At 47.0% G+C, this 21543-nt stretch overlaps 2 protein-coding genes across 4 annotated transcripts in view; one reads left to right on the forward strand and one right to left on the reverse strand.

Annotated features, from left to right (window-relative positions):
• The window catches only part of LOC119395919 (NADP-dependent malic enzyme), a 187867-nt gene that overhangs the window by 107189 nt on the left and 59135 nt on the right, over positions 1–21543 (forward strand). For all 3 annotated transcript variants that reach the window (XM_037662939.2, XM_037662941.2, XM_037662942.2), the window contains exon 2: positions 19030–19138. In XM_037662939.2, the coding sequence (XP_037518867.1) occupies positions 19030–19138 (109 nt within the window). The remainder of the gene's footprint in view (positions 1–19029; positions 19139–21543) is intronic.
• Positions 1–21543, reverse strand: part of LOC119395922 (uncharacterized) — a 145833-nt gene that overhangs the window by 71431 nt on the left and 52859 nt on the right. The window lies entirely within an intron of this gene.

Consider the following 21543-nt stretch of genomic DNA (forward strand, 5'->3'; position numbering starts at 1 on the left):
ATTCTATAATGACTTTTGTTAGTGACCACTGTAGCGGCATACTTGTATTGAAGGTTGGAGTTAACTCGTATTCCGATTTTGCGGTATTCTTCTAGCATGGCGGTGCCCGAATATCCGCGCAAAGTTTAATTGCGTTTCGATGATTCGCATGCAAGACAGTGAACTCGAGCGAAGCTACTCCTTGATGTGCTGCTGCATTTGCGTGTGACGTTTATCTGACCGGGTCGAAGGCTCGGCGAAGACGTCAGCGGTTACCTTTTTACTACCGCCTGGCGATAGCAGCAATGACTCGCATCAGGAAGGAACATTGCGCCGATCCCACTGCCTTGCATTCGTATCATGCGAACTGCAATTGAACTTTACAGCGGGATGTCTCAGAGCACGGTCATGCCAGAAAATTCTGTCAAGTGGCACTGTATAGAACGCGACTGCCAACAGCTTTTCTATTACAAATATGCCCGCTTACCGGCAGTCACACCAATGTTCTTGTTCCACCTCAGTTGAATGGGTGGCTGAAAGCGATATTATTGTCGCACTTTGTGTCCCGATGCATAACTTATCGTAAAGGTTGTTTTTACGTACCTCCCATAGCTGAATTTTAGAAGTCATAAGCTTAATAAATTAGATCGCCCGATCATGTTACACCATGGACATTGTGGGGGAAAATTTTGTGAACTCTATGTACTCTGGTCAGGCTTGTCTGTACTCGTCCTCCATTCCCTCGCCTGTCGCCTTTTGAGTTTGTCATGTGTAGGTCTTAGTTCGCCTCCCGTCGTAATACAACAAATCTCTGAGGTAGGAAAACTATGGCAGCCTGGCACTAGTGGTGCCAAGCCCTGAAGGAAGAGCGCAGCTGGGTGACCTTCCTTGATTCTCTTACTTTTTCTTATTTCTCTCTGTTTCTGTATCTCTATCTTGTATCTGTTTCTTCTATTTCTTTCTTCCTCTCTCTATCTGCTTCTTTCTCTTGCTATCTTTATTTTTTTCCGTCTTCCCTTTTTCCTCTCTCTTTCTTTGTTTCTCTTTATTTATCTCTTTTTCTTTCTACCTCGCTCTGTTTTTTTCTGTATATCTTTTTCGTGTCTGTTTCTTTCTATATATTTGTCTCTTTCTTTATGTCTTTCTGTTTTGCTCTCTCTCTCTCTCTCTGCTTCTCACAATTCAGCAACCTCATATTTTCGGAGCTCTAAAGAATGTGGCACGACTTGCAAAAAAAATTATTAGACTAACCAAGAAAGTACCGATTATGTAGGGCTAAAATAGAGTATGCTGAGGCAAACGTTTTTTTTTTTTTTAAAGAAAGACAAACAATTCATTATTGGCAAAGAACCCGGAGTATGCATACCTACAGTTCAGTTCATTACTACAGGTGTGCCTGCCCGAACGAAGAATAACGATGGGCTGAAGGGCATACGGCAGGCTTCTCCAAACCATGACAGGCATCTACCGCCGTCCTTAAAGCGAAACGTATACAATCATTGCATATATACTACAAGTTTTAGCATACGGGGCTGAATTAAGTCCACAGGCTTGAAACAGCGAAACTGGACGATTATGCCTATCTGGTGCTTCTAGGTTGTTGCTCGCTTAGCCAGTTAGTTGGTTAGCTAAATTGTTCTATTGTTGATTCTCAACGCAGAAGTTCGAGTTAACTACAGACCCGTCAGACACCACACGGATGTCCCCAACTCCAGAGACAGAACTCGCGCTGAAACTGAGCGTTCGCACCTTTCATAGATCTACGGGCACGCCGTTGTTCGCGTAGGCTTCCACCCCTCGGGGTCTTCTCTCATAGATCTACAGGCGCGTCGTCGTTGGCATACGGCTTCCATCACTTCGGGGTCTTCTCGCAGCGCGCCGTTGCCTTTCCCGTTCCCTAGTATTCTTTCGTTGTGCGCACTCGTGCTATTCGACTCGCGTCGTTGCTTCGCTTGGGCTAACTGTTGCCGCCTAGTGGACCAGTGGTGAGTAGTGGGACTTGCCAATCTCTGTGGCCACACCCGTGATGATGGCCATTTCTTGGGCGTTACTTCTTCATTTTTAGTGAACCAGTGTATAATCAGCGAATCTTGCTGACTGTTTTCACGGCAACGAAAATAAGCGTATTATGCAAACTGCATTAACAAGGGTATAAAAGAAGGAAATACGCATACTCCGTCAGCACTCACTTTTACTGAGGCAACATTGAAGTTAGTTGGTGAATTTACGCTGCCTTTCTTCCTTTTGCGGCGAAAAGACCGCCTGGCAGCGATCTTTTCGCCGCAAAACCGACGCTGCTGTGGCCTCAGCGGCTCTGCAACGTGCAGACCATGACTTGTTGGAACGCGCTTTGAGCTAGTACACTTAAAGTAAACGTAAGGTTTCCATATCGGTCAAGGTCCCTTTCGCGGCCGTGTTATCCGACCATGGCAAAAAGGTATCGTATTGCCACTGCGTTTCTTGTATCACTTTTGCTGCATTCGGTTTTCGCCCACAAAGACTGTCAGCAACGCTCAGCGCAAACTGCGCCTCCAGTGTTCGAGAAGCTTCGCGATTATTGTAGATCGTTTTGTTAAGATTGCGCCAAACGCGAACACTCGAGCGTTATTCTAGAACTTGCGCGACAGCCACGATAACGCTTAAATATTCGACGGCACATGTATTGCCGACACGCTTCACCGCTTGTCAGTTTTTCGACGGTTCGACGCTCTGTTCGCCGCTATCAGCGTACGCTGCGTATCGGTTGTTGCTGTAGTTTGACTTTCATTTCCCGGCCACAAGTTTTCGGCCAAATAAAAAGCTTCATCTCGAATACGCTGCCTGCTGCCTTCGTCGACGTCACGACCACGTGACAGTATTAAACGCAAAAAAGCATAATTTCCAATGTACGTTGGCCGGGAATAAAAACAAAGCTTATTAGGCGGAAAACGTATTATGTAGAATCGTATCAACTAGATTCCACTGTAGTAGGACTTGGCCAATTTCGGTGGCACATACCCGTTCATGATGATCATCGCTTTCTGGTGACCAGGACATTTTACGGCCGTCTATAACAGCGTCAATGTTAAAACGTTAAGAACCACACGCAGCGCGCAATGGAACGGAAAATGATAGGCTTAACATTACAATAATGAATATCGGGGTCTAACGTCCCAAAACCACGATATCCTGGCCACGAATCCGTGGCCAGGATTCGATCCCGCGACCTTCGGGTCAGCAGTCGAGCGCCATAACCACTAAGCACGAAAATTAAGAGATCGGAATTGGCAGATAGGACAAACAACAGTCAGGGGTGGCGAAGACGAGCTCGGCAGCGAATTATTAGATGGAGCGACGAGACAAGGTATAACCATATATAATCGCATTTATCTGCCTTGATACACGGTGCGTCGCTTATTTTATGACACGAATGATTTGATGATACTGTAGCCTAAACTCCGACAAAATTTCAAAAATTGAGGCAAATTCGCACTAGCGTTGCGAAGCCTGAAGGAAGTGTGGAGCTGGGCAGCCTTCTTTGTTTCTCTTTATTTTTATTTTTATTTCTTCCTCTTTATCTTTTTCTGTTTTTTTTTTCGCTGTTTATTTCTATTTTTGTCTTTCTCTCTCTGTGTATTTATTTCTCTTTTTCGCTCTTGATATATTTCTTTATCTTTCTTGTCTTTCTTTCTTTTTCTCTCTCCCTATTTCTCGCTTCCTCTGTTTTTCCTTCTCTCTCTCTATTTCCTTCTCCTCTTTCTCTTCCTGTGTTGCTTTGTCTTTTTTCTATCTCTTTTGTGTCTGTTTCGTACTATATCTTCTCTATATGTCTATTTCTTTCTCTGCCTGAAATCGATAGTTGGACGGAAACCCGTCTGGTCAGGAACAGACATGAAGACAATTAAAACAACACTCTGACCACGATTAAAAGCAAATAAAAGTACGACGTTTCGGCCCCCGTACGGGAGCCTTGTTCACAAGTTTCTCTGTCTTACATATTTGTGTCTTCTCTTTTTTTTCCTCTTTTTTTCTCTTTCTTTCTCTCTCTGTACTCGTTCGCTCGCCGATGAGAGTTATTGCATCCCACGTCGCACGAATCGGCGCACGCGTTCTAGGAGCGAAGCAGAAGATGAAGGAGAGCACGAAGAGAGCGCGTGCCGGTTAATGACGATGATAGTTTTCTGTTCGCTTTGCGCGGTCTAACGGTCGGCTCAAATAGCTCTGCTGTTTGAAATAGGCTGACATGATGATGAACATACGTGACCTTCTTTTACTAAAAGAGCCAAGTCCGACGTAGGAGGCGCCCTCCACGCCCAGTGCTTAGCTGGGCGTCCTCCAAGACCCGTCTTTGGGCAATTCAAGCTTTACCCCCATCACTGCCTCCACCACCACTTTAAAGGGACACCAAAGTGAAACACGAATCGATTTAGATTGATTAATTGTACTCTGGGAATTCTAATGTCGTTAATTTCACCATCGTAGGTTTAACAATAGAGGAAAAATGAAGATCAATGTTTCTTTTTCAAATTTCGCGCTGAAATCTCCGCGCGTCACGTCACGTATTTCAAAGTGTATTTTTCGTATTTTGGCGACATTCCCTCAACGAAATTTCCTGAAACTAGGTAGGTTGTCTATGGCGCCCTTAGCTGACAATGTACTTAATTTTTATGGATTAAGGGCTACGTGGAACCTTGTAGATGCCATCAAAATCTATGACGTCATGGCGTTTGGTGCGCGTTTCAAGGTGACGTCACCACCCGCACTTTTTGCGAGTTTTCTCTTTACCAAGCGTCTGCTCGCGGCAAGCGTGGTGATTTTGGAATTGGGAAAGAGCAATGTACTTAAACGAGAAAAATCTTTTTTAACACGAAAGTGTTTTATGCCGGGTCCACCAAGACTTCAGTGACGTATTTCCGTCACGGAAATGACGTCGGCAAAATATACACAGTCAGATGACAAAGAAAAAAGGTACCGTCAACGGGCATCGAACCCACGACCGCTCGGTCCGCAACAACAGATGCCGGGCACGCTACCCACTGCGCCACGGTCACTTTTTTTTTCTTTTTGCCTTCTTGACTACAGGTCAATCGTCTAACAAGCACACATCATATCCGTTTCATGTGCGTTAATGCATCAAACAGAGCTATCACATCTTCATCACAGTCAGTCGTCTTATACACCTCACGAACTTTGACAACAATTTCCACGAAACACTCATGAACAGATGGAACTTTAACATCACAGTGTCTATACGCTAGCATGCTGCGCCAAACCGAATGGAGACCCAGTAAAAAGATAACATCCAAATGGGGAACAGAGTATTCAAAGGGCAAAAAGCGAATTCCGTGCGGATTAAGAGGTAGTTCTATCTTTAAGGTCCTCTGCAATATGTCCCAAAGAATATGGCGTTATTACAGTCAATGAATACATGTTCAATAGTTTCAGGCACAGGAAACACATGCTTCCCCATGGTACATAAATCCCTCTATCCTCCAGCCACGTTTTCACTGGCAAGGTTCCTGTATGAAGCTTGAAGAAGGTCTTTACGTTAGGCGGTATCCACATGTTTTTAACTCGTTTTAGAACGTCTTGGCCGTGTGCTTTTTTAAACATTAACCGATAAACGGGGACAGGGAATACATTTTGAATTAGGTCCTTTATAAGGCGCTTTCTTTTCACGTTAGATAAGTAATCCATAGGAACCTTGCTCTTAGGAATCGATAGGACAACACAACTTCGCGGAAGAATGGCGACAAGGAGTATCGTTCCCCCCTCTCTGACGATACAAAGAAGTCAGGCATATGATGTAATAACATTCTTTGAAATAAACAACATAAAAAGGAATCTCTTTGATCTCTTATCAGCATGAAACGTGATACTACTTGGTTGAGAAACAGATGACACAGAGAAAGCCCTCCTTGCTTAACTCGACGAAACAAATTAGTTCTTGCTGTACACTCCCATGTAGATCTCCAGATGAATGTGGCAAATATCCTGTGGATTTTTTAAATGTTTTTACGCGTACAACTAAGTGCTTGGAAAAGGTACATAATTTTAGCAGCCAGAAAAACGTTACATATTGCGGACCGAGAGAAAATCGATAATTCTCGACCACCCCATGCTTCAGCTGTCGCACGCAGTTCCTCCGCCTTGCTAAGACAAAGCGAGTCGCTGTCTTTGAATAACAGAGAGCTGAGCTAGTTGGTAAGTATTCATTCTAAAGAGACAGGGCGTGCAGCCTTCATGCAGGCCCTGGCAATGCCGCGCTTCACAATCTTCGAGTGCGCGGACGAGAAAGGGAGAAGGCTCTTCTGCGACCTAGGCGCATAACCCCAACAAACATGGTCGTTTGAGAACAAGAGTTCCAAGTCCAAGAAGCGTAACCTATTGTCTAAGGGATGCTCACTGGTCAACTCAAGTGGACTTAATTCCGTGAGGAATACGTCAAAAATTCCAGCAGCAGGCTGTACGTCAAGAGGGTTAGTGCAATAAAATACTAAAAAGTCGTCGACGTACCGCATCACCTTTACCACGCTAGTCTGTCTAAGCTTGCTGTCAAGATTACGGTCATAGCGGGCTAGTAAGATGTCGCTGAGAACAGGGGATGCATGAGCCAATGCAGACTCCTTTTCGCTCCTTTTTGCAGACTCCTGCGGGCGTTACCAGGGGAGTGAAACTTCCTATACCATCCATGGAACGCGATATTCGCTCGCAGCGCCGGGCGAACACCTGTGGTTTGGGGGCGGTACTAAACATGGCGGCGCATTGCAGGCACGCACTGGGGGACGCCATCTTGATGAGGACTGAGAATCCGAGTGGATGCGGGGGGGGGGGGGGGATTTCGCGCCAAATTCAATTGGGAGGCGCCAGCAAGCCAAATTGAGTGACTGGAAGGTATGCAGATGGCGAGCGCGCGACCTTCATCTTGTTGCGCAACCCACCACATTAACAAAACGGCAGTCGTTGCGTTCTGATTGATGAAGGTTTGCCCATCCACCTATTTTTGCACCACTTATTCTAAGTAAGACGTTGTTTTTGTTTGCGTGTACACATAAATTAGGCAAGAATAAAGAACGGAGTTTGTTTGAATGTTTTATTGCCTAAACGTACCATTCATACAGTGAAGACATAACTTGAATATTTTACGCTACTGCTGCAACCGCATCCTGATATGCCGTGCAAGCGTAGAAAAACAAAACGAGCAGCATGCAGATCGTACCTTTCGTCCACCGGGATCCGAAAGAATTTTACGCCGGTGTGGCGTGAAGAATTTGGACACCACTCAGCACAGCACGATTTGTGATGACGGCGCGAATACATTCATGCGCCTATTTCGCTGAAGCTTGCAAGGGTTTCGCCAGTTTCGCTGAAACAAACTTTACGGTAGTAAAAGCGGCCTTTGGGACACCGTAGGCCGCCGCATACGTGGGCGCGCGACAAGAAACGCCCCTTTTCACCGTGAGAGATAGGATGGCGCAGTTCCCGTTTTCCACTCGGGTGGCGCTCGTATTTTCGCAATCTCGAACTGCAACCTTTAGGTTCATTTACGTATTAAAAACTCCGGAGTTAATAAGTAAGCTGGTAATAAATATAATCTGGAACAACAACGTTAAGTTATGCTCGTATGTAGTACAGCCCCCAAACACTAGGATCGCTGCGGTCGCGGGACAGAAAAACCGCGAAGTTTCATCCCCCTGGCGTTACTGTGTTGGTAAAACTGGCCGGTGTGCTAATGACCGCTTGCGCGACCACGCGAACAAGGTCTCTAAACAAGCAAAAGACAGTCAACTGTCCATTCATTGCAATGAATGCGGCTGCCAGCCATCTTTTAAAGATTCGAGTTTCCTGTCAAAGTACTATGACGAACGTGCGCGTCTCGTTCCTGAAGCGTATCACATTTGTAAAGGCGGCGAGGCATGTGTTAGCCTCCCCTCGATTTCACTGCTTCCGAAGGAGATAACATTTCTGTCGAGTTAAAATTTTTTTCTTGCCTTTGCGCAGGCTGACCGGTTTTTTCTGCTTTTTTGTTATGCCTTCTTTAGTCATGGTGGAGTATAAATATGCGGACTGGTGGAATAAAAGCACATTTGGTTGATAGTCAGCGCCGTGTTTGTGCCCTTTCTTTGTCCCGTCTCGTAGCGCTGTTTTCTACTTGAAATATGTCACATGTTCAGATTCATTGCAGGAAAAAAATGGGGAGTGCCGATACCATCTATGCTACAACTGTACAGGGTTCTGTTTGTTGGGTTCCTACGGTACAGTTTGCCTGCAATATCGAACACCGGCAAGACTAACCTGCGTGCGATTCAGAGCATTCAAGCCCAAGCTCTTAAGGTATGCCTTGGGTTACCCCGCAGCGCGTCAACGGCTGAAACCATTGCCATCGCGCAAGACTACTCAATCACGACTCAAATTATCACCTAGACAATGCGCACGTACCTTAGGCATTATGCCAGGACCCCTTCCCACCATCTGGCGAGCCTCGCTGCTGAAAGGCCCCGCACGACATATAGTGCCACTGTCGACAAACATCGCTCATCATTTGCTGCGGGGTACGCACATGCGTCAAAACCAGTGTTCCCTCCGTGGTGCTTGAGCCGCCCACGAGTTCACCTAACGGTTCCGGGAGTGCGGTGGTTATACCATCACAAGGGATAACTCTGCGTCTTAAAACTTCACATGCGACGACGTCTACGGCGGCAGAACTCGCGGCTCTGCGCAGCGCACTAAAGTTTATTGATACTGAAAGACCAAGTAAATGGGCTGTGTTTTCTGATTCAAAACCGGCGTTACAGTGCCTGCGGTCAGTTCTCCGACGAGGATGCCACGAACAGTTGACGTATGAAACCGTGAAACTTCACCACCACGTAATTCAAAAAGGCCACGATATTGACTTCCAGTGGTTACCTGACCACTGTGGCATCAGTGGAAATTATTTCGCCGATCACGCTGCTCGCGCATCACATTAGGAAGCAAACATCGTCCCACTTCCGCTTTCAAGGACAGACGCTGCAAGGCAAATTCGACACTGGCCCGGCGTCTCACACTGACGGAGTGGAACGCACCAAGCATCAGACATACCAGACTACATCAACTGAACCCTTCACTGCAACTCCAACCTCCATTCGGCCTTCATCGACGCGAAGCTTCGCTTCTCTATCGCCTTTGCTTGGGAGTTGCTTTTACGAAGGCATATGCAACGTTAATCGGAAGGACTGACAGCGCGGCATGCGATGTTTGCGGCACCGAAGAAGACATCAAACACTTGCTGTGCCACTGCCTTCGTTTTGCCTCGGAGAGATAAGTACTGTCCAACGCACTGCGGCGACTGGATGATCGGCCAATTTCCGTGCAGGTGCTACTACAGCACCGTCCACATCTCTCGACGGCCCACAAACAGTGAAAGCACTCTTGTGTTTTTTGAGAACGACGGGCTTATACGAACACCTCTGACTTGTGGTGCAATCCCGCACGCTGTAGTGAATGCACTGCATCTCTTCTCTCTCTTTTTTTTCTCTTCCCTCCTCTCTATTTCTCGTCTTTCTGTTCCCCTTCCCCGATCCCCCAGTGTAGGGTAGCCAACCGGAAGTGTTTCTGGTTAACCCCTTGCCTTCTCCTTTTTGTTTCCTTCCTTCCTAAAACAGGAAAACAAATATAAGTTAAATAGAGAGTCGTTGTGTATCAAACATTCACATTGAATGAGCACAGAAACACAATACAGCCGGCGCCCTTAGTAGCTATGAGCATGAATTGTATCGTCAACTTACCTGTTGAGACTGTTGAAAACAGAATAGTGGGGCTAGTCTTGGGGGTAGGGACAGGGAGGAAACGAGGAGGAGAACGAAGAGGGGATTTCGGAGCTAGCCTTCATTAAGTAAAGACGTGTTCCTGATCTACGACCACGGGTCCTCGTTATTTATATTTTTTGGTGCCGAAACCCGGGAACTGGTCAGTGCTGGACAACGATGTCTTCGACCGAGCGTCTTCGGAAGGTGCGTGGAGCTGTCAGGGCCAGCGTCTCCCGGAATATTACGCTCCTGACAGGACTGCTGCAGAACCCCGACACCGAGGCGCGTGAGGTCAATAGGCAAGTCGCCGTTTTAAAGACGAAAGAAGCTGAGCTCCGCCAGCTAGACAAGGACATTCTCGATCTCACAGAAGACGAGGCTATTGAAGGAGAAGTTGAGGGCGCAAACGACTACCACGAGAAGATTCTGTACGCGATTGCTGATGCGCAGTTCTTCCTGTCACAGCGTCAACAGGCGACCGGTCTCAGCGGCCCGTCTAGGAGTGAACCCAATGACGAGCGGGTAGCAGCCACCCAGAGCAACATCGGATCTGCTTGGGCGCCGCCAGGACCCGACAGTACGCCACGCTACCGGTCGGTCGCGCTTCCGACGCTTCAGGTCCCGACGTATGCCGGAGATTTACGTCAGTGGCAAGAATTCTGGGACCATTACAGTGCCACGATTCACGAGAACACCGAGTTGCCGCCCATCGAGAAATTTAAGTATTTGCTGACGTACCTGACGGGAGCGGCCAAGCGAGCTATCGAAGGCATCAGGCTGGCTGATAACAACTATGAAATTGCCGTGACAACACTGAAAGAGCGCTTCGGTCGACAGGAATTACTAGTCAACGAGCACATCGACCAGCTTCTTACATTGTCACCCGTGAGGAGTTCCAAGGAAGTGGAGAAGCTTCGTGTGCTGCATGACACCGTGCGTTTCCGCGTAAGTGCGCTCGAAGGTCTTGGTGTACCACCTGAGCAGTACACTGTGGTGCTGCATCGGGTGCTAATGAGGTGCTTGCCAGAAGACTTGGCGATAATGTACCGACAGAAGAAGAAGGAGGAGAGCACGCGCGGTACTAATGCATCAACAGAGCCCACACCCCCTGAAGCGAGAACGCACAAGGCGACCGACATTTTAGCGTTCCTGAAAATCCAGGTTGAAGTGCGTGAGGAAGGGAAGCAAGAAGCGGCGTCATTGTATACGCACAACTCGATCACGGTACCTGGTGACATGAATTCGCCGACAAGATCTGCCCATGCCTTTCCATCGGCATCTGCGCTTGCTGTGACGGAATCCCTACAGCAGCGAACTCGGTCTTGCGTACTGTGCGACAGCAGAGCTCACAACCTCGCAGCATGTACGGCCGACATGGCCGTCGAAGAGAAAAGAGCCAGGTTGCGCAACGCTCGTTGCTGCTACAGGTGCGGAACGCGCAATCATGTCGCGAAATTTGCCGAGTTTCCCGGAACCTCACGTGCAACAAGTGCCGACGCCGACACCTAACGGTCCTCTGCGAATTGTCACGCGCTGTCGCAATGACCGCTTCTCCAAGAACGACCGAGCAGCTGGTTACGTCTGGAACTACTTCCCGGACAGTAACCACGGCTTCAACTGGTAAAAAAGGAGCCAAGTCTGTGCTGCTTCAGACTGGTCGTGTTTGGGCAGAGAGCGGACCACGACGACTCCTGGTGCGTGTGATGCTGGACAGCGGCAGCCAGCGTTCGTTTATCCGCACCGACGTTGCAAGGAGATTGCGGTGTAGAGCCCTTGGCATCGAAGAGCTCTCATTGGTGACGTTCGGAAATGCTAAACGGCGGCATCATTTGCGCTGTCAACGCGTTTCTGTCACGCTGCGTGGACGATTCAACGACAGCACCGTTACATTGGAAGCACTAGAAGTACCCGAGTTATGCTCCGCGACAAGTCCACCACTGAACACTGAAGTGCTCGAGCTGTTGTGCACCAGAAAACACGATGCTGCGGATCTGTTCGATCCAGAGACTTGGCACCCAGATGACATCAGCATCGTGATTGGCTCAGACGCTTATTGAAAGGTTGCCACCGGAAGCATTGATCGCCTCAATGAGGAACTCACTGCGGTCGAAACGTTTTTTGGGTGGACCGTACAGGGAACAAGCTCGCATTACGAGGCTACAGCGACTTGTGCCTTCCTCATGTCGGCTGGTGTCGAGTGCGACGAATCGGCTATGTGGCGCCTCGGCACGATTGGTATTGACAACCGGATGCCAAGGAAAACACAAGAACTTGATATGTTTGAACATTCTCTGAGCAGACAAGCTGTGAAGTGCAGTGCCCTGCGGACGTCGCCGAAGCGAACTCGTCATTGCGTGATCCGAGTGCGCAAGCACATCAACCGGCTTGTTCCCAGGCAGCAGAAGGAGAGCCAGGCACAGAAACTCGCCGCTGATGTGATGAGTCTTTCGGAACGAAATGCGTCCATGCCGGCATCCGTCTCTGAACTCGGGATGTCGCACAGTTCGGGCCGCAGAAACAAAGATCACCGCAGATGTCCAAGCTCTTCGTGGAGGACACAACGCCATTTCGCTGCGGTGAAGCGTGGGCAGGAAAACCTGAAGGTGGAGCACACCACCAGTGCCGTGCCAGGATGGAAATGGCGGAGATGGAGACTCGCACATCATTTTTATGCCACATCGGAGCGCGCTACCACCGGGACCAGGCTTCAATGCAGATTCATATTGGAGACGCGGGAATAGTGAACGAAAACAACACTGCTCCGATGTTCTGGAAACTAGGGCGAGTGACGTCGCTGCCTCCCGGACGAGACGGGGTAGCTAGAGCCTGCTCCGTACGTTTGGCTATACGGGCCACGTGGTGAACCGGCCGGTGCAAAAGCTGTGTGTAATGGAAGCCACAAAATGACTGATGTGACGTTTCGTCCGCTCCCCCTCGGAGGATGTTGAAAACAGAATAGTGGGGCTAGTCTTGGGGGTAGGGACAGGGAGGAAACGAGGAGGAGAACGAAGAGGGAGCTAGCCTTCATTAAGTAAAGACGTGTTCCTGATCTACGACCACGGGTCCTCGTTATTTATATAGGGGTTGGTTATATTCTGCGCATTTCTCCATCACTTGATTGATCGTGTGAATGTGTTTATTGTCGAGTAGCCTGTACGGAATCTTGCTATATTTTTAAATCGCTTGTAGACAACGGACAGTATGCAGATCGGCATGTAATATTTCAAGCCCTTGACGTCGTCTTTGTTATGAATTAAGGTGATTTTAAAATTATTCTAAGATTCTCGTACCTTCATCGTCAAGAGACACTTTCTATACATGGTGGCCAGTTTTTATAAAACAATCTGTCCACCGTCTTTCAACAGATCTCATGTTGCCTGATCCTAACCAGCGGCAATTGCCTCTTTGCGTTCCCTCTAAGGGTTTCTTTACTTCCCATGTCATTACTGGTGGGTTGTCCGATTCCTCTGGCCTACTAATATACTTCTTACGTTATAGTCCTCATTGTCCCGGCTACTGTACAAATATTTGTAAAGCTCCTCAGCTATTTTAACTTTCCTATTCATATGGACAGTGGCTTTGCCTTCCTTCCCTTAGTGCATACGTCCGGTTTTTGCCTGTGCGCAGTTTCCTCTTGACCCCTTTGAGGCTTCGTCCGTTCTAGAGATGACCAATAAAAGGATGGGACGAAGTCAGTCACGTGCGAGTCACGTTTGAGACCCCAGCCCTGCAGCAAAAATTAAAACGATACAACGTGGCTTCCTAGATGAAGTCCAGGAGCGTTCTATACAATTCGCGCATCCACTTGGAATCAACGTCCATCGGCATTGTCGACGAGCGCAAGGTGAGGTTGTAATATTTACAGAGTACTCGAGAGACTGATTAGACCGCGTGCGCGTCGCTCGCACCGCATATACATGTATATAACAAATGATAAGGTTCTAGCGCCCTTCGTTGATACTAACTGCAGTTGTTGCATTTTAGAAACGCTGGTTGTACTTTAACGTGTTTGCTTGCAGGTGAATGCATGCCGTAGATATGTGTAGTCGTGCGCAAGATGAGTCTCTAACACTGAAATTATCTTTGAAATATGCCATAACGGCTAAACGCAGTCTTTTACGATGTATGTAAGAATATTCAACAAGCCGCGACGTGTACGTTCCTTTCGTTTCGTGCTCCCAAGGCACCAACGAGCCGCGGGCAACCGAACGGCCGGCTCGCTCGATGTACAAACTTTTCCCATAGTGCGCCATGCTCCCGCGGGGCTTTCTGGGATTGCTTGAAAAGGTTCATTAGCAAGAATCTCGCAATGCATTCACCCTCTCTCTTTAGACTATCATCTGATGCTTTGCATATGCCTCAATTTATTTTTATCATATATCTGCACTTAAGTATTAATTTCCTGAAACTATCAGTAGATTTAATTACTCCTTTAAATTGCAGAAGGGCGTCTTGAAGGGTCAGTTGGTATATGTTACTGCGTTTCAAACAGCGCAAAAACGGGGCGAAGGCTTAGGAACAAACAACAGAAGCGCTGTTCCTTTGTTCGTTAGCCTTCGTGCCGTTTTCGCGCGGTTTTCAGTGCAGTAACATGTAGCAACTGGCCCTTGAAGACACCCTTCTGCAATTTGTTTCTCTTACACCAGGCTCTTCTGCACCCAGTGTTTTGCATAACTCATCAATGTGCGAGCGCTTGTGTTGGTGTTTTTTCCTTAGCCTTCGTCCAATTTTCGCGCCGTTTTCAACGCACTACTCCTTTAAATCGTCCTCTCTCATAAAAGTTTCTCTTGACACTTGTCGGTGATAGATGGTATCTATATTAAACGAATAATTATAACTGATTACCAATTAATGATATTTATGACTGCTAATAATGAATGATATTCTGCTACTTCCCACCATTGTACTGTAACTGCATAGATTGAGATCTATAGCTGCATAGATTAGATACTATCTATCTATTTTACTGATGTCCTATACACTGACAGCTTTCACCCCTAAATTGAACATATGTTGAATTCATTGTCACCATTCATTAGTAATGCACTGTGTACCAAGGTGCGAATGTAGATCAACATTAGTAAGATACTCTTACCGTGAATTCTGCTTAGCTGACCTAATTTTAAAAATTTGCGCAGCTTGCACTGAGTCGCGCAAACCTGGGCTAGAGCAGAGCTGGTCGGCACTTGGTTGGTCTTGGCTTGACTAGACACACGTGCATTCACACGCCGATGCACGAAGTGTTCACGGGGTCACATTGGTAATCACGAGTATAGACTAGGCGTTGATCGGGTTCGATTGGGTATCGCTCGGCAGTCACAACACCAAATAGGTTAATTAGCTTAATCAGATTAATTGGAATAATTAGCGTAATAGGTCTAATTTGCACACTTGGAACTTGGTCTAGCTTAACTTGCATCCCTAGTCAAGCTAGCATTAATTATATCCTAATTAGCTTATTTACGCTAATGAGCTTAATTAGTATAATCTACATACTCGAGGCTTCATCTCGACGAGCTTTCACCGCAAGTCAGTCTAGACCCAATGAGTTAATTAACGTAATTAATACTAATTAGGCCCATTCATAATTAATATATCGGTATCGCTCGGCATCTCTTGCCGAGCTCGGCATGACTACGCAGACTAGAATCTCAACTCGGCTTAATTAGGGCTAATTAGCCTTCTGGCTGTATTATGCTTGGCTAATTAGTTTTCATCGTGCTCAACAAAACTTAATTACAATTGGCTATGATTAACATGGCTTAACTAGGCACAGCTATGCTGAGTGCGCCGGCATAATGATGATTGTGTTTTGTCTACATCGCGAGTAGTACAAAGCGTGGACATAACTCTGTTGTAAAAAAAATATTAATATTAATTACGCTGCAGAGCCCCTAAATGCCAATTAGCAAACATTCCAAATGTATTCAGCCTCTTCCTATATGCTTTCAATTGATGCATTAATATGTTGTCGACCTATTAATTTATTGACCATATATACCCGCACTTGGCAACTGCCTACAACGATCACTAATAAACTGTAATCGTCATCTTTGGCATATCTTTTATTTGATAGCTTTAATTGCTAGGTTCCATAGATTTTCCCCAAATTATCCCTGATTACTAATTATCGATAACTATCACTAAAGATAATTGCATGTTGTTACTATCTATCTCGGATGGTAATTTCATACATTGAATACCCTATATATATCATGTACATATCCTTCTATACTGAAAGATTTCTATTATAACCTTAAAATTAGTGAATTCATTACAAGTGATTACTTATGTGGTCAAGGTGCAAATGTGCATAATGTTGCTGAGTAAATCTCACTCAGTGTGAATTCTTGGGGGTCATTGTCAACTCTGTTGATTTTCCATAGTAATTAAGCTGAAAGACCCCTAATCACTAATTAGCAACCTAAGATTCTTATATCTTTGATCCTCTTCGTCTCCACTTCCATGTGATACATTACAACACAATCCTCCGATTAGTTGATTCTTATTTACCCCTTTTCTATTTACCTCAAAGTGTAAGTATTAATAATGACAGAGTACAATTACCATATCTCTTACACCTTTGGTTACTAATTAGCTATAACAGTATCTACTGCTAGTTACTTGCATGCGACAGCCATGTAATATTAATGGCGTGCATTGCAATACTATATCTAAATATATATATAATATACATGTCCTTCTATACTAACCGCCTTCACCAATAAGTTTTATTTTTTTTTAATTTAATTTAATTTTTAATTTATTTTTTTAGTAAATTCATTAGTACCCTTGATTACTTACACCCAGTGGAGCAAAATTCGTATTCGTATCAATATATCTTGTCAATTCTTACCTACTTTGAATTACGAGGAGCTATTCTCATTTTTGACCATCTGCTCTAATTAACGTAAGACTTCTCATTGCTAATTAACAACTTATGACCTCCACAGTATTCATACCCTCCATATCTTTAGCAGCTTCAAGAAAAACAAGCTTATATAAAAACACTGACATTTTCACCTGTTTTAGGGCAACCGTAAACGCTATGAAGCGTATGCACCCCTATAAGGTGGTTTCGCTGCAATGCACCTTAGACAAAAGTTCCCGTCGAACCTCAGAAACTTCGCCGACATCCACCAAACTTCACAGGTACGAATATTGAATCATCGAGATTGGGTCCCTTCAGTGATTTAAGCAGGTGAGGGCGCATTGTTTTTATATAAATTTTTAAATTATCTCCTATGGAGTTTCACATAGCACATAAAAGTGGCTCTCGAACCCAGGAAGTTAATGGGAATAAAGCAAAACTTCTCGCACTGCGGCATAATGACTCCCATATTGTATGGACGAAGTGATTTAAGCGTATATTGAAGCGTTACACTACAATAAATGTTTAAAGGTCGGTTCCCATTGAGTGACGCTGCCACTTAGCAGCCAACGCAACAGATGGCGCTAGTTGTCGGTGTCCCGAATTCCTGGACATTGGCGAGATTGATGGCATACGTTCACGCACGTTATGGTTGTTCGCGCTTTACTGTCCCGTGATTGGCAAACATTGCCTTAGCCTCTGCAGTCGGTGGTCATCTCTGCTCGACGCTTATGATCGGACTTGATTTGTCCTCGGGAAACTTGTATTATAAGTGCGAAAGGGGAGGAGGGGGTGCAGCTGCCACCCTGCTGCCCCCCCTCCCCCCTTGCGCATGCCCATGCGGATGATCCCATGACCCCAGTCCTATTCATCTTCGTTGATCAGACGAGATAACTGATGTATTCGTCAAGGCAAGTTTAGGAGAATGCAACAATCCTACACAGACCATTCATTCATTCATTCATTCATTCATTCATTCATTCATTCATTCATTCATTCATTCATTCATTCGCCCGTACTAAGCCTAGTCCATGAAAATGTCTATGGGCGGGCCGCTATTTCTGAGTTCAGGTCTGCGTGTCGGTGTTCTTACGAGGCACGATTTCTGTTGTGTGCACGTCCGCGTGTCGGAGTACCGATGTCCAGCACCGTTAACGCGGCGACGCGTGGCCGCACGTGCTTCTCCCACGAGGAGCGGGCGCTCTCACGGAACGCTGCATGGGACAACGAGGAGCATGAGCCGTGTACGACAAGGAGGCGCACGAAGAAGAGAATCTGCCCTCTTTCCACGGGTACTCGGGCAGCCTCGTAGAGAAGCCGTAAAACACACCGCGGACACTGCAAACAGCGTAGCCTACACGCGGCAGCAGCAGAAGCAGTAGTCTTTGCGGTGTATTTCGTTGTACACGCTTGAGAAACGGAGCCGGAGAGGGAGAGAGCAGGTCTCGGCCGTGTCGGTGAGGGTGCGTAGTTACGTGGCGCGTAAAGCCGGCGGCGGCAGTTCTTAAAGGCCGCTCGTATCCTCCTCCTCTTTCGTTCCGCCGTACAGTGCGCGGGGCCAACCTCGTTCTCGCGTCAGCGTCGACCGACGTCGACGTCCGTTCAGTTTGTTTCAGCCAGCGCTCCTTGGCGCTAGCGCCTTGTTGCGCGGTTCTTCTCTCGCCGTCTCCCGTACTGTCGGTAGTGTTCCAGGAATCCCCTCTTGACGTCCACGTCCCGTCTACCGGAGTACGCTCGCTGTCCAGGAGTCCAAGCGGTCGTCTACGAGTAATCGAAGTCGACAGTTTTCCGAAACCGAGCCGGTGGGAAATCCGTGTTCGCTTGCTAATCGCAAGGTCCCGAAACACTTACTGTCCATTGTCAGCTGGACCAATCGACGGATAGAAGTTTCCAAGTCCGTGGCTCGCATTGGAACAACACCGCGACTGGATTGCACCTGGGAGTGTGTGTTCAACTGTGGTGAAACGAGCGCTTCTCGGAGGAGGGCGTACCGTTCCTCGGCACTTCCGGAAGCTGTGTCTTCTCGCAGTGAACGGTGGACAAAGCCGCGTGAGAAGAACACATCTTCTCAGACGGACGCGTGCATGCGTTGAAAAATACCAAAGAAAAGAGGCAACGGGCGATGCGAGCTTTGCTGGCCGACGCGTAAACATCGGGTGAACGGTTCCACTGACCGTCTTCGCTTCGCGTTTTCATTGTTTCGTTTTTGCCTGTGTGGGCGGGTGTCAGCAGCGCAGGAAGAGATCTTCGGCTCCGCAGACGAACGTGCGCATTTTGTGGACGCGCGCGCTTCTCTTGTGTCTGCTGCCGTTTGCAGCACGAGTGTGTGTGTGATTGATTGCTTCCGGCCACTGCCACCACCAGCATGGGTCTGGCGAGCGGAAAGACTCAGTGCTGCGAACACTGTTCCAGGAACGGAGCCGTCGCAACAGGAAGTGCCGGATCAACCGGAGCTCTCATCGTCGGCTGTCCAAAGTTCGCGCGCAGGATGGACTACCTGAGGGATCCGAGGATCTGCAAGGTGAGCTTTACTCTGTCATTTTTCATCACGCGCATGCGCAATCTTGTTATCGGAATTAGTTAAAGGGACACTAAAGAGCAAAACGATTTTTCTCATATTAGTAAAGCACTCTTTCACCATACCAAAACCACCTGCAGGCTTGCTGCGAGAAGACGCTTAGTAAGCGAGAAAACGCGCAAAAACAAAATGTGGGTGGTGACGCCACCTTGAAGTTACCGCACCATTCTCCGTGACGTCACATGTTTTGTCGGCGCCTACTAGGGACTACGTAGTTCCTAATCGGTAAAAATGAAGCACATCGTCCTCTGAGGGGGCCATAGACTTAACATACCAAGTTTGGGGTAATTTTGTTGAGCCAATGGCGCCAAAATACGATAAATACACTTTGCAATCCGTGACGTCACGCGGGGAGCTTTACTCTGTCATTGTTCGCCACGCGCATGCGCGATCTTGTTACCGGAATGAGTTAAGAAAGGCAGCACCTCAAAAGGACCGCTCATAACGCTTACTTGGTCATGTTATGCGTGCTGTAACACAGCCAAGGTGGTGGATGGAGCGGATTCCTCTGGCGTAAATGTAGGACGATCTGTGCTAGCAGGTGTGTTGTAGGCACTTAGGCGGCACACGCGAAATGTACTGCACATAATTCGTCATTCATCATACGTTTATCCAAAATCTCCAAAGTATTGGAAAAGGGTAGTTTAGGGGCACTAAATCCCGCAGTTTGTTTAAGCTATAGGGACTCGCGAGCACGTTCAAAATATGTTCTTAAACCTGATGTGTGCAAATTTACTCCGGCTTAATGAATGAATAAATAAACTTTATTTAAGATTGGTCCGACAGTGTCCTTCGGTAAGGATGCGTGCGTAAACGTTGAAAAAATAAAAGTAGTATAGCCTACCACTGAGTGCTGGAAGGTCATCATAACCGAATGGACGGTAAAACGCCTCTGGTTGACGTGCAAGCTGCAAAGCTGGTGGAACCTTTTATTATAACTGACATTTGCCTGCACTATACGACTTGGGCGTACCTAATTAGTGTCCAAACTGCGATCTCCGGGGAATGGTAAATTAGTACGGATGCAGTTTCGTACAAACGTTACTAAATGCTGCGGGGCGCCGCGATCTTGTTGCATTTGGTGGAATTTTCATCGATCAACATTGTTGGATTAATATGGCTTCACGCCCCAAGTCACGTATACGGACGTCACTGTAAAAGGCCTCCGAAGAAATTACAATAAAAAGGGGTCATAAATGCAATGACTTTTTTTTTTGCTGTATTCGTTTTCGTTAAGTCCCCTGAGCCGCGAATCGATCGAGTCCACCGTATTCAGCTCCGTACGCTTTTAATATTAATGCAACCAAAATATGAATCTTGTTTCACACGGGTTGCTGGTAAAATGTGGATGTGTGGCGCAAAAATGGATGGGCGCGCACTCGCTGTACTTCGCCTCCGTTTATGTGAACCGGGGCGCGATCACACAATTAACTTCGCTTCCTAAATTTTTCCTTCCCCTCTGTATTTCTTGCGAAAAGCTTTATGCGTCTTGCGTTGTGAATCAGACTTCCTCTATAAACCGGCCGCTCTGGTCGCCTTCTTTTTAATAGAAAATAAGGACAGACCGAACGCCACAATAAGACCATGTCGCATGCCCGGCACAGACGTCGCATGCCCGCACATCCCCGCATCATACAGAACAAACGGGTCTGTAAATCACAATTTGCGTGTAGGGGCCGCAGGTGCTCGCGCAGCTGACGTTTTGGGCAAGTGTAGTTCACAGCGTATCTGCAAAAATGATGCTGAAAGATTAAGAACTTGTATTCTTCTTGCTAACAGTGTTCTCCCGAACGTTTGTTCTTTACACCGCTGTCTTTGGATTGGACTTGGACTTCAGACCGCTCAGCTTCCGCGAAACCACGACCATGGTGGGATACACGCCATGCGTATATATATATATATATATATATATATATATATATATATATATATATATATATATATATATATATATATATATATATATATATATATATATATAGTGTACTCTACAGTCCAGCTGTGTCCCCGACAAGCCGCACTCGCAGCGCGCGCCCTGCAGACGTTCCGGTATTCACGCGTACGTAACGATTCTCGGAATTATCCGCGAACGGCCCGGCCCCGCATTGATTCAACAGCGCCGGATCAAGGCGGCGGCGGCTGTTCTCCATCCGTCATCGACCTTGCGAGTGGTCTAGCTTTTTGTTGCTACCTTGGCTTTCCAGTCGCACCGCGTCCGGAAACTTGCCGACGGCGTCGCGCGCGCAAGGGCAGGGCGAAACGTGTCGAACCCTTTCGCTGGCGCACCTTTCGTATCGAGGCGTTGATAGGCGCTGCAGCTCGCGTGCGCGTAACTGCGCGTAATAAAC

The sequence above is a fragment of the Rhipicephalus sanguineus genome, chromosome 6, assembly GCF_013339695.2.
Source record: "Rhipicephalus sanguineus isolate Rsan-2018 chromosome 6, BIME_Rsan_1.4, whole genome shotgun sequence".
Classification (NCBI taxonomy): Eukaryota; Metazoa; Arthropoda; class Arachnida; order Ixodida; family Ixodidae; genus Rhipicephalus; species Rhipicephalus sanguineus.